Below are 23,828 nucleotides of genomic sequence, written 5' to 3' on the forward strand. Positions count from 1 at the left end.
TGCACCCCCTTCACTGTGCACCCCCTTCACTGCACCCCCCTTCACTGTGCACCCCCTTCACTGTGCACCCCCTTCACTGCACCCCCCTCCTTCACTGCGCACCCCCTTCACTGTGAACCCCCTTCACTGCCCCCCCTTCACTGTGCACCCCCTTCACTGCACCCCCCTTCACTGTGCACCCCCTTCTTCACTGCACCCCCCCTTCACGATGCACCCCCTTTTTCACTGCTCCAACCCCTTCACTGCTCCATAGAGCCAGCAGCACAAGAGCACATGCCAGTCACAGGTGCTGTAACTGGATGGCGCTGGCTCTTACTCTGATACAGACTCTGGTTGATCTAGAAGTGAAGTGAAGCTCCTGAACTTGCATCAAAGCACCGTGGCATAAACCACATAGAACCAATGGGAATGACTGCAAACATGCCTCCCTCTCTCCCTCTATCTGCGTGTCTCAGTGCTTTCTGTTGTGCAGTGTCTGATCTCTCCCTCCCTCTCTCTCTCTCTCTCTCTCCCTCCCTCTCTCTCTCTCTCTCGCTCTCTTTCTCTCTCTCTGCAGTGCTGGAGGTGCTGCAGTTTGGCCGCGATGCCTCTGTTGCCGAGTCGTGGCTGGCCAGTCAGGAGCCGATCGTTCGTACCGCGGAGCTCGGTGGAAACGTGGACGAGGTGGAGAGTCTGATCAAGAGACACGAGGCCTTCGAGAAACTGGCAGCGGGCTGGGAGGAGCGGTTCGGACTGCTGGAGAAGCTCACCACGGTCAGCGACACACACTGACACACACACACACACACACACACACACACACACACACACACACACACACACACACACTGTACCTGGCTTTGAGCTGCTTTGAGCTTGTCTGGAGAATCCTAAGTGCCAGGACAGAAGGCCTTCCTCATTCCATTCAAATCATGTGACAGTGTGACCTTTCAACTCTGCCAGCCCAGCCCCATCTCTCCTTCTTGATATAAATGTTGAGGAAGCGGGGCTGGCACTGTTGAAAAGCCACATGGTTGCATGATTTGACTGGAATAAGGAAGGCTGCTCAACATGATAGAAACATGATAAGAACTTTTAATATTGGAGGAACAACAGAACCCAGAAGAACTCAGGATGATTGCAAACAGCATCAAACAGTCATTGACGTTTGTTTTGCTCAGTCTGTTGCAATGAAACTGTGTCCTGTGTGTAGCTCGAGGAGCAGGACAGGAAGCGCCGGAGAGAAGAGGAAGAGAGACTGAGGAGGCCACCCACACCCCCTCCACCAGAGCCCGAGGTGGTACAACCCATACAGGAGGAGGCACAGGACACAGACGCTGGGTAAGGTCACTTTGGGGAAAGAGGGGGGTCTCATTTTATAATTGGTGGAGGCACAACATGGGTTTATCATGTTTGATCACCTATTGAAGAATCTTTCTGATACAGTCCTTTTTATAAATGTGGTTGAATATGAATATGGATTTTTCTCTAATACATTTCAAGCAGTGTTTGTTCTAATATTTGAACATCTGTCCCGGTTCTACTTATAATATTATAAACTAATAACTCATCTACAAATAATGAAATAATCTTAAATGTGATGCCAAACTCTTCAACTAAAAGTCTTTCTCAGTGTCTTGAATGCTGAGTTTTGATTCACATTCTTATATCACTGGGTGATGGGGACTCCATTCCTAACTGGTAAAGTGTGAAGGATTTCTTACTGGTTCCATTAAGAGGAGTGTGCGTGTGCTGGCTTTGCACTTGACATTAACCATACAGAGCTGTGAATGGAGCCAGTTACATTAAGTGAGGCTGGGAATGAAGTTGCATGTGGAAATTCTATAGGTAAGAAAATGGTAAAGCAGGGAGAATTGTAGGAATCGTAGAGCGGTCAGTCCGTACGTTTGGTGTTGGTAACTCTGAGGGTCTGCTGTGGTCTGACAGGCTTTGGGACTGGCAGAGAGTGGCTTCATGATTTCTAATATTCAGTAAGACGTTTTTAAAACAAGCTCTTAACATTCCTGATGTGTTCTCTACAGCACGAGTTTGGACCAGACCACCCTGGACCAGTCTGTCTCGGTGAATGGAGTTCACAGCGACCCAGATACATCACAGGTGAGTGCTCTCTAGTGGAGCATCTCTGTAACTGCAGCGCCGCCCCCTGTCATCACATCTGATGCCTCAGTCTGTCACCTGGACTGGAGAGCGGGTGTGTTAAGTAAGCGAGCCGCTCTGAGCAGCTCAGTGAAAGAACCCGTTTCACGGAGGCTCTGTTCCGCTCCCTCTGAGCAGCTCACAGCTGCAGAGCGGATTTCTCTCTCTGAGTCGCTCAGTTACATAACACACCCTGTGTGTTTAAATCAGCTGGAGAAATCAAACTATCACCTTCCATTCTCTAGCCATTCTCAGCATACAACCACTCTGCATCCTTTCAAAGAGACTGAGTCAAAAACAGCAAGCAGACTTTATCAGCATGAAACACTAGCGTTGTATCAGAACACCCCGTTGCTTCTGTATCAGAACACCCCGTTGCTTCTGTATCAGAACACCCCATTGCTTCTGTATCAGAACACCCCATTGCTTCTGTATCAGAACACCCCATTGCTTCTGTATCAGAACACCCCGTTGCTTCTGTATCAGAACACCCCGTTGCTTCTGTATCACAACACCCCATTGCTTCTGTATCACAACACCCCATTGCTTCTGTATCAGAACACCCCATTGCTTCTGTATTAGAACACCCCATTGCTTCTGTATCAGAACACCCCATTGCTTCTGTAGTTTTGATTTGTTGTGCAGATGAAATCAAACCACTGGAACTGAAAATCTTGGAAAATTGTAAAAATAGGCAAATTAGTGATTTATTTATTCATGACTTTTATAGGCCACACATACAATTAATTTAAAATAGTAAGAGAAAATGAACACAGAGCCACACATGGTAAAATGCAGGAGACTTTTTAGAAGTTGTTTAAGATGCCTAATTAAAGCAAAGTGGTCTAACATTTTCACACATGAATGCCTGTTGTTTCTATATCACTGATTACTGAGCGGAAATGTACATTCTCCCACCTAGAGGTTTTCATGCAGGTAGGTATAGAAATGGTATGAATGACACATCTTCTAACACATCTGCACACTGCTGTATATGTAGGACAATAAGCATACCCAGTCAAACCTGCTATTGAGCCCCCTTTACCATAAGGTCACTTGTATAGTCCAATGTATAGCCACCTTCAGTGTTGAGGCCAACCTCTGGTAAATGAAGCAGGAGTCGCCATGTTTTAGACATTGTGTTTTGTTTTTCAATCAGATTTTAATTTATTTTAAGTTATTTCACATAAATCTGACTGCAGTTTTTTCTACACCATTTGAAACATCCTGTGTCTGTTTTTACCAAGTCTCGTCCTTTTGTTTTGTCTTTCTTAACCTGTCCTGAGTTTGTCCTTTTTACGTTGTTGTCTTATGTCATTTCCTGCTCCCATATCTTAAACAGGAAGTGTGTCATGATCCAGTGGCCCACCATAACTTCCAACACTCCCAGGCCCTTGATAGCTCCTGAGAGTTTGAGTATTGAGGATTTCATTAAGTGAAGAGCAGGCTGAGAAATATCGAATTGGATTTTATTCATGAAAACAGACTGTGAAAAACCCTCTGTGTTAAATCATTGCCAATAGACCCTGGCATTTAAAAATGGTACCCCCAAAAAAGAATCGGGAATCTATTCATTTTACCCTCCAAAAAGAGAAAAAAAAAGCTATTTAACCTGTAGATGAAAATCCATGTGTGCTTGGTTTAGACTGGCTTGTTTTCAGCAGGGGCTCACAAAATACTGTAATGAATCACTCACCTTTTAGAGTCTTTCACTGGGCTTCTTCATTGGAACCCCATGAACCCTGTTAATGTACAACAGGTTTCAGCACTTTCTGTTCATGAGTTGTTTCTGAGCAGCTGAGCTGAGCTGTGATTGAGTGGGGCGGAGATACTGGGATCCAAAGCCAACAATAGGAAAGCGTCAGGTATGATTGACACCCGTTTCATTTGCTGTGATTTCGCTTGGATATCCCGGGTGCGTTTGGTCAGCTGCTGGTGAAAAGCAAAGAATGAATTGAAAATGATGGCATTGAGCAGCAAAGCCCCTGCAGCCTGGTGCACAGTTAACAGGTCCCATGATGTTACAATAAAGTCAAAAATACATACGTGCAACAGCGGTTTTCATTACAGAGTTTTGTGAGCTCCTGAAAAAAACATTGAAAATGAGCCTAGCTATGTACTTCTTTCAAAACTGCACACTTGAACCCTGTACAGCGAATGGAAGAGCACAACAGGTAAGATCCTTTGCTGGAAATGACAGCTCAGTTATCCCGGGAATTCACCTGGAGCAGTTTTAGAAATCCTCAACGCAGCTTGACCGGTCCAGTTGAGGGACAGAGCGTGAACACTCCTTCGGCAGTTCCCAGCGGAGTGTGGAGGATGCTAACGCCCCTATTGCCTTCGTTCTGTTCACAGCCAGTGTCAGTGACCATGAAACCGAGGGATATTACACAGTCCCGAAAACCTGCTGTGAGTACTGTCTGTAATGCATAGAGCAACATCTCATTGCTTCTTCAGCTGTCCACTGCAGTTCCACTCTGGTGCCCACTGTATCCCTCCATTGCTCGCCTGCTGAAGAACGCAACTGTGCTGTTCTAGCATGGATGTACTCTCATGTAGATCATTTTAAAGCATGGGCTTTCAAACTAAAAATAAGTCACTTTATCAGAGTGATAACAAAGATTCTAGAATCGCCTGTTCTCATAGCGCTAGCAATGTTAGCACTGGCTCCCTTTTTTTTCTGTTCAGTGTCGTTTGTTGCATTTGCTTGTGTTTTGGAATGTGATGGTGTTTCAAAGACAACGTCACGTTTAGAAAATATTCTAGCTGCTTCCTGGTACCTGATGACTAGAGGCTGCCCAAATCTGCAGGAAAATATGCAACAAAATGTAACATTTTCAGTAGATGTCTGCCGAGTGTTCTGCGGAGCGTCTTATGTGTTTAGTATTTGTTAATTTAACAAAACTAGAACAACTCGGTGATGTATTTCAGGTCCCTTTAGCGGTCTGTTTGTGATCATTATGATGATGATGATGTCGCTGCAGAATGCGGTGAATCTGTGGGAGTCTGCGGATTCCATGGGAGTCTGAATTCCGTGTGAATTCCATGATTTCCGAGGAATTCCGTTACCTGCAGATTTGGACTGCCTCTAGTTATGACTTCCTGTGTGGTGGTTCAAAATGATTGGTCTAGCTGCAGACCATGTGACTTACAGCATAGGTACCAGAAGGGGGCAGTAATCATTTTAACAAAGCAAATAAGCTGTGAAAAGACAATAGATTTTTAAAACTATCGGGTAACGCTCACTGAAGTTAAGTCCACTGTCCATTGCTTGGACCTAACTTAAATTTCAGACTGAAGGCAAAGACATAACATGGCCCTAGATAGTCAGAGCAAGCAGTTTCCTCTGGGTGTTGGGAGTTTGTTCAGGACTGGGGTCTCTCTCTGGGTGTGTTTCTCAGTATGGTACTGGGCTCTCTTCTGGTGAAGATGACATCCTGTGTGATCAGCTCATGCTGTACCTCGATTTCCTGTTCAAGTTCTCCTAGCTCTCTCATTGGTCGTGTACATGTCGTGTTTTGAATGTGGTTTGTGTTTTTCGTTTACGTGCTGTGGTGTGTTCTCTATGAATCAGTTTGGCTGCTAAAAAGCAAAAACAGCGACTGGAAGCACTCCGATGTAACCCTGATGAGAAGTCAATGAAAGGGGTCGTTTGAAGCTTTAAAATGTTTCAAACAAACTTTCTGATGATTCTTTGCACAGTGTTGACATGGTGGTGACTGGACCAGAGTCTGACCTGTGTGTGTGTGTGTGTGTGTGTGTGTGTGTGTGTGTGTGAGTGAGTGTGTGTACGAGACAGACTGGACCTGAGTCTGACCTCTGTGTGTGTGTGTGTGACAGACTGGAGCAGAAGCTGACCGCTGTGTGTGTGTGTGTGTGTGTGTGTGTGTGTGACAGACTGGAACAGAGTCTGACCGCTGTGTGTGTGACAGACTGGAGCAGAGGCTGACCGCTGTGTGTGTGTGTGTGTGTGTGTGACAGACTGGAACAGAGTCTGACCGCTGTGTGTGTGACAGACTGGAGCAGAGGCTGACAGCTGTGTGTGTGTGTGTGATAGACTTGAGCAGAGGCTGACCGCTGTGTGTGTGTGTGTGTGTGTGTGTGTGTGTGTGTGTGTGTGTGTGTGTGTGTGTGTGTGTGTGTGTGTGTGACAGACTGGAACAGAGTCTGACAGCTGTGTGTGTGTGTGTGATAGACTGGAACAGAGTCTGACCGCTGTGTGTGTGTGTGTATGACAGACTGGAACAGAGTCTGACCGCTGTGTGTGTGACAGACTGGAGCAGAGGCTGACAGCTGTGTGTGTGTGTGTGTGTGACAGACTGGACCAGAGTCTGACCTGTGTGTGTGTGTGTGTGTGTGTGTGTGTGTGTGTGTGTGTGTGTGTGTGTGTGTGACACACTGGAGCAGAGTCTGACCGCTGTGTGTGTGACAGACTGGACCAGAGTCTGACCTGTGTGTGTGTGTGTGTGTGACAGACTGGACCAGAGTCTGACCTGTGTGTGTGTGTGTGTGTGTGTGTGTGTGACACACTGGAGCAGAGTCTGACCGCTGTGTGTGTGTGTGTGTGTGTGTGTGTGTGTGTGACACACTGGAGCAGAGTCTGACCGCTGTGTGTGTGTGTGTGTGTGTGTGTGTGACACACTGGAGCAGAGTCTGACCGCTGTGTGTGTGACAGACTGGACCAGAGTCTGACCTGTGTGTGTGTGTGTGTGTGTGTGTGTGTGTGTGTGTGTGTGTGTGTGTGTGTGACACACTGGAGCAGAGTCTGACCGCTGTGTGTGTGACAGACTGGACCAGAGTCTGACCTGTGTGTGTGTGTGTGTGTGACAGACTGGACCAGAGTCTGACCTGTGTGTGTGTGTGTGTGTGTGTGTGTGTGACACACTGGAGCAGAGTCTGACCGCTGTGTGTGTGTGTGTGTGTGTGTGTGTGTGTGTGACACACTGGAGCAGAGTCTGACCGCTGTGTGTGTGTGTGTGTGTGTGTGTGTGACACACTGGAGCAGAGTCTGACCGCTGTGTGTGTGACAGACTGGACCAGAGTCTGACCTGTGTGTGTGTGTGTGTGTGACAGACTGGACCAGAGTCTGACCTGTGTGTGTGTGTGTGTGTGTGTGTGTGTGACACACTGGAGCAGAGTCTGACCGCTGTGTGTGTGTGTGTGTGTGTGTGTGTGTGTGTGTGTGTGTGTGTGTGTGTGTGTGTGTGTGTGTGTGTGTGTGACACACTGGAGCAGAGTCTGACCGCTGTGTGTGTGTGTGTGTGTGTGTGTGTGTGTGTGTGTGTGTGACACACTGGAACAGAGTCTGACCGCTGTGTTTGTTTGTCTGCAGGACTCTGAGACAGAGTCGGTGAACGGTCCGGGAAGAGAGAGGGACAGCGGCCTGGCTGCCTCCTCTGAGCCAGGGGCTCGCATCGAACCATTGCCCTCAGCAACGCTGCCCAGCAAGGTATCGGAGCCGTCGGGTGGGGAGCAGATGGAGGGGATGCTGTGCAGAAAACATGAGATGGAGTCTTTCTCCAAGAAAGCAGCGAGCAGGTAACCAGAGACTGGAGGAGGCACAAGAGAGGGAGGCTAGGGTGGGTTAGAGAGAATACAGACACGAGTGGTTTGTCTTGATCGAACAAATTGATCGAGTTACTCACAAAGAACCGCTGCATCTTCTGTTTAAACCCAGAGTAATTAACCATTTACTTGTGAGGAGAGATTTATTTTTTCAAATGAGGCATTGCCATTGAGAGCTCTGAATTCCAAGCTGGCTATTTGAAATATGAAGAATAAATACTCTTTGGAACACCCACTGTTAATGATACAACAGGTTTCAGCACTTTCAGTTCATGAGTCGTTTCTGAGCAGCTGAGCTGAGCTGTGATTGAGTGGGGCGGAGATACTGGGATCCAAATTCAACAATTGGAAAGCGTCGGGTATGATTGACACCCGTTTCATTTGCTGTGATTGCGTTTGGATATCCTGGGTGCGTTTGGTCAGCTGCTGGTCAGAAGCAAAGAATGAATTGAAAATGATGGCATTGAGCAGCAAAGCCCCTGCAGCCTGGTGCACAGTTAACAGGTCCCATGATGTTTCACTAAAGAACCTGTCTATAATTACTCTAATGGGTGAGTGATTTATTACAATGCTTTGTGAACCTGTTTAAAAGGAACAAGCTTAATCTTAACTAATATGTTCTCTCTCTCTCCTCTTTCTCTCTCCTTCTCATCCCTCTTTTCTCCCTCTTTCTTATCCCTCTCATCCTCTCCCTCTCCTCTCATCCTCTCCCTCACCCTCTCCTCTCCTCCTCTCCTCTCTGTCTTTCTCTCTCTCCTTCCCTCCTTCTCATCCCTCTCCCTCTCCTCTCCTTCTCATCCTCTCCCTCTCCCTCTCCTCTCCTCTCTGTCTCTCAGGTCCTGGCAGAACGTGCACTGTGTGCTTCGTAAAGACAGTCTTGGTTTCTATAAGGACAGTAAGAGTGCCGCAGCTGGCATCCCGTACCACGGAGAGGTGCCCGTCAGCCTGACGGAGGCCGTGTGTGAGGTGGCACACGACTACAAGAAGAGGAAACACGTCTTCAAACTGCGGTACGGAGTCCTAACCCACCATCCGCTCCAAGTCTTCCTGTTTAAACATCAGTGTGAAATGTCTCCAGTCTTGCCTAAGCATCTCATAAAGGGATGAGCCTTAGCAAAAACCAGCTGTACTGCCACAGGCAACAACAGCATCAGCTCCAGACAAATTTAAACATGGAGATGTTGGCAGTTGAACGCAGTTCTTTGTTTTGCCTCTAGAGGGCAGTGCCTGCTAACCGTGATTTCTCTTCTCTATTCCCAGGCTAAGCGAAGGAAAGGAGTTCCTTTTCCAGGCAAAAGATGACGTGAGTTGCTTTTTATGATAATTAATCTGTTTTAAAGGAAACAGGGCGTTCAAAATGACCTCCTTTTCTTGTGTGTCACGGTCATTTGGTTCCCAATTGTATTGTTTCTGTTTTTCATTACATCTTTTAAGAAAAAAATGTTTTTAAATGTTCAGGGGGTCCCCTGGTAAAACCTGGTGAAGGCACAGCCGCGTGGGGTGCAGGGGGGAGTCATACAGTCAGGGGAGCGCAGGGGTCCCCGAGGGTCTCCTCTGGTGAATGTACGGCCGCGTGGTGTGCTGGGGGGAGTCATACGGTCAGGGGAGCACAGGGGTCCCCGAGGGTCTCCTCTGGTAAAGGCAGGGCTGCGTGGTGTGCAGGGGGAGTCATGCAGTCAGGGGAGCGCAGGGGTCCCGAGGGTCTCCCCTGGTAAAGGCACAGCCGCGTGGTGCGCAGGGGGAGTCATGCAGTCAGGGGAGCGCAGGGGTCCCGAGGGTCTCCCCTGGTAAAGGCACAGCCGCGTGGTGCGCAGGGGGAGTCATGCAGTCAGGGGAGCGCAGGGGTCCCCGAGGGTCTCCTCTGGTAAAGGCAGGGCTGCGTGGTGTGCAGGGGCAGTTGTACAGTCAGGGGAGCGCAGAGGTCCCGAGGGTCTCCCCTGGTAAAGGCACAGCCGCGTGGTGCGCAGGGGGAGTCATGCAGTCAGGGGAGCGCAGGGGTCCCGAGGGTCTCCTCTGGTAAAGGCACAGCCGCGTGGTGCGCAGGGGGAGTCGTACAGTCAGGGGAGCGCAGGGGTCCCCGAGGGTCTCCTCTGGTAAAGGCACAGCCGCGTGGTGCGCAGGGGGAGTCATGCAGTCAGGGGAGCGCAGGGGTCCCGAGGGTCTCCCCTGGTAAAGGCACAGCCGCGTGGTGCGCAGGGGGAGTCATGCAGTCAGGGGAGCGCAGGTTCCTGGCTGTGTGAAATCGCCGGTCTTCGCTGTTGATTCCAGAGGGAGCATTGACTCTGTGGCACTCCCACGGGTTAGGAAGGCAAAGGGACACCTCACTGTGCTACAGCGGCCCCTACTGGCCAGTCACCCCTTGAGCTCAAACAATTGCAGGGCTTGTCCTCCAGGGGGCGGTGCAGCGCCTGGGTGAAAACGTTTTTAACAATTTTTTTTTTTTTTGTATCTACTCAGTCTAACCTCACTCTCCCTTTTCTCCACTCAGCCCGAGATGAACACGTGGATTCGTTCAATAGCAGCCTCAATTTCAGGCGGGAGTGCAGCGGAACGGTCCCCTAGCGCCCCCAAGAGGCTGAGTCGTGCCATGACCATGCCCCCCATCTCCCCCATCTCCCCCAACAGCGGAGAAGCAGGTGGGGTGACGATGAGGAACAAAGAAGGCAAGGAGCGAGACAGAGAGAAGAGGTTCAGCTTTTTTGGCAAAAAGAAATGAGGATTTTGTGACGCAGTTAATTTCCAGGAAACTTTCAGTTCTGTGAAGCAAGAGGACTCTGGTTTAGGGACTCCTGTGGTTTATTTTTGTTGTATTTTTTATTTTTATTTTTTTTTTAAATCTTTTTTTTGGTTTTGGAAAGATTTTAAAATATTTAAGTATAATGTTATTCAAAAGAAAAAGGTGACAATATGTGAAACCAAAATTAGAAAATTCAAAACTGTATTCTTAAAAAGACTGAGTGGTGACTGTATGTACCCTAATGGTTCTGGGACCATGTCGATTTTAACACTGGCTTCCAAATATATGAATATATTAGCTTGTAGGATTTGAGAGAGAAAACGGTTTGAGATTTGAAAAGGTTTGAACAGAGTGCAATGGGACGTTTTGTAGATTTGCTGTACCTTCTCTCTTCCTTTTAAATCGTTTTTTTTTGGGGGGGGGGGGGGTACATTTAATTAATTTTTTATTTAATTTTCAGTTTCGTTTTTTTTTCGCTGGGTTTTAATTTTGATTTAACTTTGTTGAGAGGCTTTTAATATTGTGGGGAAAAAAAGACACTAAAACATTTTGAAAGGGGGGTTCAGGGGTGTGGGGGGGGGGGGGTACCCCTACATATATTGTGCCAATGAGCAAAGGTGGTAGGCTGGTCTTTATTACTGTAAGAAATATTGCTTAGGTTATTGTCCGGAAATGCTTTGCTGTTACATCAATGCTGGTTGTTTTGGTACCTTTTAATTTTTGCTTGTTTTAAAAATGTCTCTCTGCAGACAAAATACAAAATCAACAAACTAATGTGATGATTTATTTTGAAGTTAAAAAGATCCAATGACTAACATTCTGTAATCCAGTCTCTCTGTATAAAGGAGGCGGGGCTGGCATAGTTGAAAGGTCACAGTGTCACATGATTTGAATGGAATGAGGAAGGCTGTTCAGTCCTGGCAGTTAGGATTCTCCAGACAAGCTCAAAGCAGCTCTAATCCAGGTACAGGCAGGGTTCGAGAAACATGATCAGAACTCGGAGTAAATGCAGACATCATAAAAATGTCATCATGAAAAAATTAAAAAATAGTCCATTTGAGATTGTTCTGAAAGCTAGGACTGGGTGCAGCGCTAGTGTGAGTTTAGTTGAACAGATTGTTCTGAAAGCTAGGACTGGGTGCGGCGCTAGTGTGAGTTTAGTTGAACAGATTGTTCTGAAAGCTAGGACTGGGTGCGGCGCTAGTGTGAGTTTAGTTGAACATATAACACTTTGGGTTTGTGAAACTTGTCTGTGAAATAAGTGGGTGTAACTGTGTAATAGTTCATAAGCAGCAGAGCTGAAGAAATCAAAACTTTTTAGATGTTTGTATGCAAAATCTGGAGTGATGGTTGAAACAAAATAGAGTTTTAATAATTTTTTTTTTTAAATCGCTTTACTGTGTGAACTGTACATGAATCTACAGTTTAATTACCAGCGAAGGGATAAATACTGACTGGTTTCCATTCCAGTACACTTCAAGCAGATTGATGTATTCTTTCAAAGACTTTAGGGCTCGCATTGCAGGCTTTACATTCACTCTGTGAGCGTCATTGCAGTTCACAGCTTGTACCGACATGAAATCGGTTAATAGGTCTTGTACAATAAAGGTACAATAAAGGCAAGTTCTAGTCAAGCAGCCTTTGAGCCAGTCTACCACCTATGTTTGGGGTTGCTAATGTATATTTCTCATGGTGGTGTGGGTATCTATCTTTACTAGAGCTACGTGTGTAAGAGACAGAACCACAATACTGTGCAGGGCTCTCCAGATTACCTTCAGGACCAAAAAAAAAAAGAAATGTCTGTTTCATTCTTGCTTGTTTTTGAAGGTCGTTTCTAAGGCTACAGCGAGGAAGGCATTGGGCCTAAACACCGACTTGACAAACCAAAAGCTGTTTTGAGAGCAGTTTATTTAACGTTGCAAAATCGCAGCAGAAATATACAGAGACTATGCCTTTCTGCTCTTAAATGCAAGCTGAGCTGTGAGCTTTGAAGCAGGCTAATAAACAAAATATTCACCTTTTAATAAACCACCAGAAAAATGGCTTCTTGTAAAGTAAGAGGTACCTGATAGCGGACTTTATTAAATCTGTATTTTAATTTGTTTTTAATACAGGGGCTGTAGCTGCAAGCCCTCTCCATCTCCCTCTCCCTCTCTTCCTCCCCCTCCCCCCCCTCCCCCCGCCCTCCCTCTCCCCCTCCCCCTCCTCCCCTCCCTCTCCCCCCTCTCCCTCTCTCCCTCTCCCCCTCCCCCTCCCTCTCCCTCTCCCCCTCCCTCCCTCTCCCCCTCCTCTCCCCCCTCTCCCTCTCTCCCTCTCCCCCTCCCCCTCCCCCTCCCTCTCCCCGTCTCCCTCTCTCCCCCTCCCCTCCTCCCCTCCCTCTCCCCGTCTCCCTCTCTCCCCCTCCCTCTCCCCCTCCCCCTCCTCCTCCTCCTCCTCCCCTCCCTCTCCCCGTCTCCCCCTCCCTCTCCCTCTCCCTCTCCCTCCCTCCCCCTCCCTCCCTCTCCCTCCCCTCTCATGGGTTTGGTTAATCTTTCACTGTCTTGTTATCCGTTCATTCCAAACGACTGCTGTTTATTTGAGCTCCATTGACTGTAATGCCACTTCCTACCAGAAGGTGGGGCTGTGCAGTTGACCATCTTCATTGCAGAAAGATATGATGTTGACTTATCTATCTATAGCGAAATAAAATAAGGTTTCAAAAAGCAACACAGCGTTAAGAGGATTTTTTTTTTTTAATGACATGCTTTAGTATTTGTCTGTTTGGTCTCCCTTATTACTAATAACAGGTGAGAAGGGCAGTGATCATGTTGCTAGTGCTAACGAGAGGTGAGAAAATACATTGTAAAGCCTTGGTTAGCTCTCCTTCAAAGGGGACCTGTGATAATGTTGCTAATGCCAATTGTAGAGGGGTTTACTGACTCTATCTGTACATTTCCAAACAGAGCATCAGACATTATCAAACACATGACTTTGCAATATCTTTTTTTAAAGTGTCGACTATTTTTACCTTGACGATTTGACTCTGTCAAGTTAGTAGTCCTTCTACTCTTATAATATATAATAAAACAAAATTGCACCTGGATTTGCAACCCCTTAAAGAGGTAAGAAATGTTTAAAACTAAGAAACCCAACCTAGTCCTGCGGCAACACCACTTCTAAAGCACTGATGACGTTTTCTAAAGTTCAGAATTCATTTGCGCTTTTTTCAGCTGCTAATGTCACGGATTCCATCTGAGATGGGCACTTCATATTCTCAGTGTTGTGGAAACTGCTCAGGCAAGGTATACAGCTGAGGGAACGTGAAGCCACTGTGTGGCTTGGAACTTGGTTTCAGGAGACCAGGTTTCAGGCCACTGCACGGCACACCAGGGCAGGGAGACTTGGGGTTTGATGCAGCGACCTCAAACAACCAGGTCTCAAGCCGCTGATCCCTTCCCTGTCCTGTGACTTGACATGATGGAGGTGACTGTTGGTTTCTGCACCCTGCAGCTCACAGTAAGATATCGTCTCGATAGCAGCGCGTGTATCTTGGCGTCTTCAGTGTCAATCCCAACTGCTGCTGAAGTCTGCTGCGGGGTAATTTTATCAACTAGAATCAACACTGTCTCAATTATCATACAGCACATCAAGCACAGAGACAGTTGGGATGACAAGGAAATCTACACTGATCACAGACGGAGAGAGAGAGAGGGGGGGGGGGAGAAATAAAAGGTTTAATTTCTCTACGTGAGTACAGTATATTTCACCATCAGTAATCGGTTCTGTGTTCTGGACCTTGGAGAAAAAGAGCCAGTTATTTTGTTGTTTTTTTTTTTGCCTGCTAATGTTGGGGTACGATAGGCAGACCACCCAAGTGACCCGCGACAGTCATTGTAAAACGGACCAGCATTCCGGTATTATAGAAGAAACGTCTGTGAAAAAGACCTAGGAGTTTATGTTGACTCAGAAATGTCTTCATCTAGACAATGTGGGGAAGCTATAAAAAAGGCCAACAAGATGCTCGGATATATTGTGAAAAGTGTTGAATTTAAATCAAGGGAAGTAATGTTAAAACTTTACAATGCATTAGTAAGACCTCAACTAGAATATTGTGTTCAGTTCTGGTCACCCCGTTACAAAAAGGATATTGCTGCTGTTGACAGTTTTCCAAGAGTTCCAGTTCCAGTGGTTTGATTTCATCTGCACAACAAATCAAAACTACAGAAGCAATGGGGTGTTCTGATACAGAAGCAATGGGGTGTTCTGATACAGAAGCAATGGGGTGTTCTAATACAGAAGCAACGGGGTGTTCTGATACAGAAGCAACGGGGTGTTCTGATACAGAAGCAATGGGGTGTTCTGATACAGAAGCAATGGGGTGTTCTAATACAGAAGCAATGGGGTGTTCTGATACAGAAGCAACGGGGTGTTCTGATACAGAAGCAACGGGGTGTTCTGATACAGAAGCAACGGGGTGTTCTAATACAGAAGCAATGGGGTGTTCTGATACAGAAGCAATGGGGTGTTCTAATACAGAAGCAATGGGGTATTCTGATACAGAAGCAATGGGGTGCTCTGATACAGAAGCAATGGGGTGTTCTAATACAGAAGCAATGGGGTGTTCTATAAATGCGCACACTGCTGCACACGTTTACATTGGAGACCACTCAGTTCTCAAGTGTGTAGGTAGAATAAACATACTGGCTAACATTTGGAAACTGCGCAGCTGTACGCTGATCATAAATATTATCATATAATAGACGTATCCCCCCAACTCAACACCACACGACCATCATGATAGTAACATTAGACATAATGACGCGGTCTTACCTTTGTATAAGTTAGTCATCAGCAGATGTCGCATGAAGAGCACAGCGTGTGGTTTTCACTAACTCTACTGTGCAGAATAAATGATTTATTTCTATGGGTAAATATCGGGACTTTCGTCCTGTGCACGGTTCCCTACTTGCTTAATATCGCCGTGCGTTACTGTAGTGTTTGCCCGCCGGCATTTGTACAGTAATTGATTTATCCCATTTCAATTCAACGCCCTGTCTCCCTCGATGACAGACACCAGTAAACGATACCTGATAATAAAGGTCGTGTCACAGATGATGGATTGCATTTATTTCGGAAGCTGCAGCCGCCTACGACAATGAAAACGCGAAAGGACAAATGAAAATCGATAATGACATAATTCTATTCAATTTTAAGAATAAACAAATTGACTGTTCACGTTGTATCGGTATATATAGACTATACCGGTACCAAACCACTTTCTGTTCTAACTGACTTTTCAATACCGGTACAGTGTCCATATACCTGTCCACATTCATGTATGTTTACACCGACAGCGTGAACTCGTTTCTATGACGACCGCTGTCAGAAATGGATCCGTTGTTATGCTGCGTGTTGTGGCGTCCTCTCCATGTACAGTATTTTGTTTAGGGGTTCAATCATGATTAAGAGACGAGTAGAGAAGGTGAAAGGATGAGAAGAACAAAAAGACGAAAACAATTAGCCGTATCTAAAAGCGTGAGGTTATGAAGCCATGGGCTTGCGTCACGGCTTTGCTGTATGGATACCGTGTCGGTTTACCTGTCCACACTTACCTGTATGGATACCGTGTCGGTTTACCTGTCCACACTTACCTGTATGGATACCGTGTCGGTTTACCTGTCCACACTTACCTGTATGGATACCGTGTCGGTTTACCTGTCCACACTTACCTGTATGGATACCGTGTCGGTTTACCTGTCCACATTTACCTGTATCGATACCCTGTCGGTTTACCTGTCCACGCTTACCTGTATCGATACCGTGTCGGTTTACCTGTCCACACTTACCTGTATGGATACCCTGTCGGTTTACCTGGCCACACTGAAGCTGTCCCGAGTTGTATCGAAACAGTACCGGTACGAAACCTGTTCTTTTTTGTGTTTCGAACCGATGCAGTTATATCGATACGACACCGATAAGAACTCCAGTCTGGACGGATGTTTCATTGAAGTGTGACACACATACAGTATGTTTGACCGCCTCCTCTATGTTCCCCTCGCATGGGATTCCCTCACTAGTAGGGCACAGCAAGGGAAACTATGGAACTACACTGAGCTACATCCAGGGACTGAAATGCAAAATGTCCTTTAGTACACAGAAACGGATTCACATAAGAACATATCAAAAATGTACGAACGAGAGGAGGCCATTTGGCCCATCAATTCTCATCCAGGTCCGAGTAGCTGATTTCATTTCAAAACTTTGTCAAGTCGGGTCTTAAAGGATCCCAGTGATTCTGCCTCAGCAACATGGCTAGGTAACCCATTCCATCCCCTCACCACTCTCTGTGTGAAGAAGCGTCTCCTTCCCTCTGTCCTGGGTCTCCACTTCATTTCTACACTGTGTCCGGTGGTCTGGTTTCTGTGCTGCGGTAAAGTAGAGGCTAGGGTTCGTCAACAGCATTTACGATTTACAGGACTTCAATCAAGACCCCCATTAAAATTATGATTTGCACTATACCATAATAATTACACTGAACCTTTTCGGTAATGGTTCCTACACGTTTGTAATGAAGTTGACAACAGCTGGGATTCGGAACAGTGAATGTCAAGCTGTGTTTTTTTTCTGTCATGTCTTCCACTATAGACGAATGATTCTATTTTAAATGTAGGACATGATGGGTAATTTGCTTGCTTTCAATAACTCACACATTACAGCGTGTTTTATGTTCTGTAATTAAACTCGTTGCACTTCACCGAGTGTTCAAGCTGATAATATCTTCTGAGTGGATACAATCCTAGAACCCAGTCAAGGACGTGTCAGTACACTTGATAAGTCCTCCAGTGAAAGCGAATGCATCACAAGTGTTTTGGTCTTATCTTTGTTTTAAGGTCCAGTTATTTCATTATTTTTATTTTTATTTTAGTGTGCCCAATTATTTTACCCCTGATCTGCTCTCCAATTTACAGCATCCAATTCCGCTCCCTCACCCAACTCCTGAGCTCCACGGTGGATGTGAGCTACCGCCCCCTGGAGGACATATAAGGCAGGCTGCAGTCGCTGTTCTGTCAATGGGAGCCTTGGTGATGTTTGTGCATCCACACTTTTGTTTTATTGCAATGAAAATGAACGACAGAGAGACTCCACTTGTCATGGACATGTAATATATTCTTTCAGTAATACATTCTATTAATATATTAAACGTAGGCTGGTTTATGACGTGGGTTCAGGTAAATGGAGTGTGATCTGGGGGGGGGGGGGGGGGGGGGGGGTCCTTCATTACCAGTATTCACTGAGGAGGAATGACAAGGTCCCCACCTCTCCTCTCAGTACTGAAGGATGGGAAGCAGCCTGTTTAATCAGGGCTGCTTGTGGAGCGCGTTTGATTTACAGGAACAAACCTCTCTGAGTCAGACATGTCATTTTGTTCAAGAGCCTCCGGCTTTTGAGGAGGAAAAAAAAAGAATATTTTGCTTCTGTTACAGTGTCTCACCTCCCACATATTAAATATGAATTACAATAATGTTAATGTGCAGAAATATCAAGTTAGCATGTGTACTACCTGTTAAAATGCATGTTATAATGCTATACTTTAATTTTTTTTTGGGGGGGGGGGGTGTGAAGGGGGCAGTGGGGGTCAAGTGATAAAAGATGAGAAAGAAAATGAGGGAATAGAAGGAGAAAGAGAGAGAGTTGTTAACATGGTGTTTCCCCCTAGACTGCACTGGAACTAGCACACTGGATTATCTTACTCCTAATAATATTATGAAACTAGATTAGGGGAAGGAGGGTGAAGAGATTGGGAGGGAGTGGGAGTGAAGACAACGGGGAGAGAAGGGAGGGCGAAGCGGGGGAGTGACAGGATGAGTGTGATCTGCTTTGCAACCTTGACATTTAAAATGTAAATAAATCCAGAAATCAGATGCATGACTGATTCGATATTAACTGGAGTGTGACAGCAGCTGAACTGATCTCATCAGGAGCTCCCATTATATTCTGCCCGAAGACGAGATGCGTGACATTAACACAGGAAGAGATCGTGAACAGGTATAACACTAGTTTGAAGATGGAACTATTAAGTCATTAACAATCCTTCATATTAGTTATGTTTGAAATCTCCCCTGTGCTGCACCCTGCTCCCCTGTGCTGCACCCTGCTCCCCTGAGCTGCACCCTGCTCCCCTGTGCTGTACCCTGCTCCCCTGTGCTGCACCCTGCTCCCCTGTGCTGCACCCTGCTCCCCTGAGCTGCATCCTGCTCTCCTGTGCTGTACCCTGCTCCCCTGTGCTGCACCCTGCTCCCCTGAGCTGCACCCTGCTCCCCTGAGCTGCAACCTGCTCCCCTGTGCTGCACCCTGCTCCCCTGTGCTGTACCCTGCTCCCCTGTGCTGCACCCTGCTCCCCTGTGCTGCACCCTGCTCCACTGTGCTGCACCCTGCTCCACTGAGCTGCACCCTGCTCCCCTGTGCTGCACCCTGCTCCACTGTGCTGCACCCTGCTCCCCTGTGCTGCACCCTGCTCCCCTGCCAATGCAAACAAACTGGTAACCCAACAAATGTCTGGTTTCTGATAAGCAGAGTGCTAAATAATACTAGAGTACTAGACTGTGGAAGGAATTAGAATACATATTATATGTATTCAGTGCCTAAAAGAACATGATTGCGAAGCCCTGTAGCTTTTAATTGAGAAGTAAAGTAAGATTACTTTGAACGCTGCAATTAGGACAAATGGATTCGTACGAAAAAGTACAACTGTTCCTTGAGGAAGGCAGGGTGTTCTGAAAGATGATGAAAAATAGAAGAGCGAGTTGCTAGTTCAATTTCAAAACGATCAAAGAAACTGAAAAGAAAGTGCCGAGTGAGGCGAGCTTAGCACTGGTGTCGGAGGAGAGCAAGGCTTTGTTCCGAGAAAGATAGCCCTCCCCCTCCCCTCTCCGAGAGCTCTTAGCAGCTAAGAGGCACTCGAGTGAGCCCCTGATTAAAACACTGTTATTGAAGTGCATTACAGTTTTCAAAGGGCAACGTGTCCCTTTGATGATACAGAAAGCTTTTCTTACGAGCATGTTACACCGGAGCAGTCTTTATTATAGCTGATACGTGAACGGCCCGCCTGCCCTTTAAGCCCTCTCTTCTCTTGTTAACCCCCTCAGTCGTTTTGGAGCCTAGCCCCCCTGTGGTTACCCTGCTCTCAGAGGAGGCATTTAAACCCTGAACAGCTGATCCCTGCCGTTTTACTTTTAAAGGCAATGTTACAGTCCTATCACTGGCTTAAAGTAAATCTCGCATTTCGTACGTGTACAAAAACAGCTAAGTTAGCACTAAGATGAGATATCTACAAAAGGAAGTTCAATACAAAACATAGTTAGCTCTGTAAAGATGTTGTGTAAAATGTTCTCAATGCAGTAGGAACTAGCAGCAACTGGAATAAAAAAAGCAGGGGTCCAATTGTGGCGATAGCAATGTTTTTAATTCTGTTTTATTTCTATTGATCGCAATGGTCCTGTATTAAGGGACAGTGGTAGAGCTGCAATGGGATGTACTGCCATTGGTAAATGGGACCACAGTGCGCTAACTTTACCCTAAATGCAGACAGACAGTGACACTACAGTGGCAATACAGACAGACAGTGGCACTACAATGGCAATGCAGACAGACAGTGGCACTACAATGGCAATGGTTTTATAGAAAGGGCCAATGGTAGCACAAGTATTGGCCATGCCAGAAAATGTACACATTAAGTGCATTGTAACTATGCATAATAACATTGTAACTATGTGTAAGTGCACATCATTTACAAAGTAATGCCTACAGTATGTCAATACACAGTAATTAGAGACACTTAGTGGTAGATGTAAGTATAGGGGCAGTGCAAATAATTGTGGATGCAAAATTCAAATTGCATTGTGGCCAGGCATCCAGTAATTTGTATAGCCCTCTGGGAACAAAGAAGACTACGCGGTGATCTGATTCAATCATTCAAAATCCTAAAAGGTATTGACAATGTCGACCCAGGGGACTTCTTTGACCTGAAAAAAGAAACAAGGACCAGGGGTCACAAATGGAGATTAGATAAAGGGGCATTCAGAACAGAAAATAGGAAGCACTTTTTTACACAGAGAATTGTGAGGGTCTGGAACCAAGTCCCCAGTAATGTTGTTGAAGCTGACAACCTGGGAGCCTTCAAGAAGCTGCTTGATGAGATTCTGGGATCAATAAGCTACTAACAACCAAGCGAGCAAGATGGGCCGAATGGCCTCCTCTCGTTTGTAAACTTTCTTATGTTCTTATGTTCTTAAATGTGGATTGGGCTCTCCCTCCAGACATTCCAACTGTGGTCTGAAAGGAACCAGAGGCTAAGCAGTGCAGAGAACACAGCACTTTCACTTGTGCAGGGACAGCGGTCCCTAGATTGACGCTGGGGTCTAGCTCATCCCTCAATTCAGCTATTAGGTCTAGGATGACCTGCGGAGTGAGATGATAACCCTGGGATTGAATATGCAGGGTCTTCTTCGTCTTGCCCTTCTCAGAACGTGTTCCTGTCTCTCCTCAACAAGTGTTGCCGCATCAGGAAGTGTACCACAGCAGCCATCCTGAAGCCAATGACAGGTCTCTGCGGGTGTGTGCTTTTATACAGCTAAGTTACTCGCTTCTACAATGGTCTGCACCTTGTAAGAAGAGGTGTAAAGTTTTTGGAGGGGCAGCAGCTGCCCAAGTGCAAGTCCAAGTGATCCCACCTAGTTCCATGCTCTTTCCTTCATTTGAATGCATCTCAATATCATTTTAATGGATTAATGATGGCAAAGTGCAAATTTGATAGCGGGTGCAGGACGCCAGGTGAACACCATTCTTTACACACGTCACATTTTTAGCGGTCGGTGAAATCAGCATCTCCTTACATCACCCCCTTAATGAAAGTGTTCCCTGAAAATGGTTGTTTCACTTCTCTAATATACTGTGTTCTGGATATCTTTTAGTAACTCTCTCGAATAGGGGGTGGGGGGGCGTGAGGTCGAGTTGTCGTGGTTACTAGATGAGTTAATAACACTGACATCAGCATCAGACCTGTATGACCTCACCACCGCAGAGTTGGCTCTCTAGCTGGTAAGACGTTCATCTTTGAGTAATGGTAAGACGTTCATCGCCTCTCGTCTCAATTCAAGGGGCTGTGATGATGCCAGATCATTACACACTCGTCACAACACTTTCCAAAGCGCTCAGTACTTGGAGTCTGTCTCCTGACACCTCTGTACGCAATCGCTGATTGGAGTCAGGACTCGTCTGGGCTGCGAACCAAGAACTTGATGTTTCAAATGCGGTGATAAAATATGCAATCAAAATTAACATTTATTGCAGTGCGTGTGGCTCCCACAACCGCGCGCTTCAAATCAACTCTCAAGACCCGCTTTTTCTCTCTTGCTTTCAATGCTCTTTAAGCCTGATGTCTGTTATTAGCTGTTGTCTAAATTGCTATTTCAGGTTTTTCACTCTATCTTATTCGTGTGATTCTGTATGACATCCACAATGTGTATGTCATGTGATGTCACTCGAGGACGAGGTTCAATGAAGCGAATGGGAGAGTATAATGAATCTCCTCCTAGCGGCTGATGAGTTAATAACATTGACATCAGCATCAGACCTGTACTGACCTCTCTATATACTGATGCACAAATGAAACGCAACACTCAGGTCTAATGGATTGAATCAAATATATTAAACATAGATATCAAATAAAATCATGGAAAATATGAACAACAATACAGATCAAAGAATCATGATAAGTTTTCAGTATGAAACACTGTCAAAATTATTTATTTATTTCTTAGCAGATGCCCTTATCCAGGGCGACTTACAATGGTTACAAGATATCACATTATTTTCACATACAATCACATTATTTATTTATTTTTACATATAATTACCCGTTTATACAGTTGGGTTTTTTACAGGAGCAATCTAGGTAAAGTACCTTGCTCAAGGGTACAACAACAGTGTCCTCCACCTGGGATTGAACCCACAACCCTCTGGTCAAGAGCCCTAACCACTACTCCACACTGCTGCCCAACATTATGAAGTTAGTATCGGGTATGACCTCCCTGAGCATTAAAACAATCCTGGCAGCGTTGACGCATAGACCTGATCAGCCTCTGGACAGACTGCTGTGGGATGTGCCGTCGCTCTCCCTGTGCAGCTGCAGCCAGCTGGTGAAGGTTGGCTGGTCGCAGTTTCCTGTGGATGGCACTGGTGATTTGGTCCCACAGATGTTCTATTGGACTTGGGTCAGGAGAAAAAGCTGGAAAAACTGTTGCCTCAAGGACTTCGTCAATGTATCGTTGAACAGTAAGGTTGTCCTCAATCTGCACCAAAGGCGTTCTTGTGTTAAAGGAGATTCCTCCCCACATCATCACACTTCCACCACCCCACCGGTTAGCTTGAACAACGCCACAGTCAGCATAACGCTCACCACGAGGTGGTGGGACAGTGTGGTGACCCTCTGCCTTCCAGGACGTGACCTGTCCCTCACAGAGCCAGGTTCCTGGTTTCTCTGGATTAGTCTGCTGGTTGTTGAAGCAGAACATCTCATTCTCCAGGCAACTTCTCTCAGAGACAGGCCGCCTTCAGTCATGCCGATAGCAACCAGGCGATCTTCACTACTCAAGTGGGGAGTGGTCATATCTTTCGCTGTTCTTGCGTTAATTAAAATCTTTTCGAATGGCTATTTATACAGATTTGTAATCAACTCATTTTGGCAATTTTAACTCAACTCAAATACCAAACACTGAGAACCAAGCGTTTTTATGAAATCACATGACTTGAGCTCAGTATTTTGTTGTCCCAAGGAACAATACCACTCCAACAATCAACAAACCTATCTGCTCACTATTTAAAATGTAAATAACATTATGTATGTGCCCCAATGAGCTATTGATGTAAAACTTAGACTGTTGCATTTTATGTGTCTGTCTGTGTCTGTGTGTGTGTGTGTGTGTGTGTGTGTGTGTGTGTGTGTGTGTGTGTGTGTGTGTGTGTGTGTGTGTGTGTGTAGTGCTATATTTAGAAGTGAGGAGTCGGTATTATGTACACCCTCTTTTCTTTTTTTTAAGTAACAAAAACGCTTATTCACCGCCAAGCATGAGCTACTTTATATTATTATTATTATTATTATGTATTTCTTAGCAGACGCCCTTATCCAGGGCGACTTACAATCGTAAGCAAATACATTTCAAGCGTTACAATACAAGTAATATAATAAGAGCAAGAAATACAATAACTTTTGTTCAAGCAAAGTACAAGTTTGACAAACCACAATTCAATAATACAGCAGGTAATAGTGATAGTTACATCAGGATATGATTAAATAGTGATAGTTACATCAGGATGTGATTAAATACAAAGTACTACAGGTTAAAAACTTGGC

The 23,828-nt window shown here is 45.8% G+C and overlaps 1 protein-coding gene across 5 annotated transcripts in view; it reads left to right on the plus strand.

The window, feature by feature from the left end:
• LOC117398719 (spectrin beta chain, non-erythrocytic 1) overlaps positions 1 to 13,144 on the plus strand; it is an 82,650-nt gene extending 69,506 nt beyond the window's left edge. For 3 of the 5 annotated variants that reach the window (XM_059015938.1, XM_059015940.1, XM_059015941.1), the window contains 8 exons: positions 557 to 753; positions 1,193 to 1,320; positions 2,022 to 2,097; positions 4,492 to 4,545; positions 7,469 to 7,674; positions 8,538 to 8,711; positions 8,962 to 9,004; positions 10,190 to 13,144. In XM_059015938.1, the coding sequence (XP_058871921.1) occupies positions 557 to 753; positions 1,193 to 1,320; positions 2,022 to 2,097; positions 4,492 to 4,545; positions 7,469 to 7,674; positions 8,538 to 8,711; positions 8,962 to 9,004; positions 10,190 to 10,417 (1,106 nt within the window). In that variant the 3' untranslated portion in view covers positions 10,418 to 13,144. The remainder of the gene's footprint in view (positions 1 to 556; positions 754 to 1,192; positions 1,321 to 2,021; positions 2,098 to 4,491; positions 4,546 to 7,468; positions 7,675 to 8,537; positions 8,712 to 8,961; positions 9,005 to 10,189) is intronic. The other 2 variants (XM_059015942.1, XM_059015943.1) reach the window with 1 other exon arrangement.
• The last annotated feature ends 10,684 nt before the right edge of the window (positions 13,145 to 23,828 follow it).

The sequence above is a fragment of the Acipenser ruthenus genome, chromosome 51 (assembly GCF_902713425.1).
Source record: "Acipenser ruthenus chromosome 51, fAciRut3.2 maternal haplotype, whole genome shotgun sequence".
Lineage (NCBI taxonomy): Eukaryota > Metazoa > Chordata > Actinopteri > Acipenseriformes > Acipenseridae > Acipenser > Acipenser ruthenus.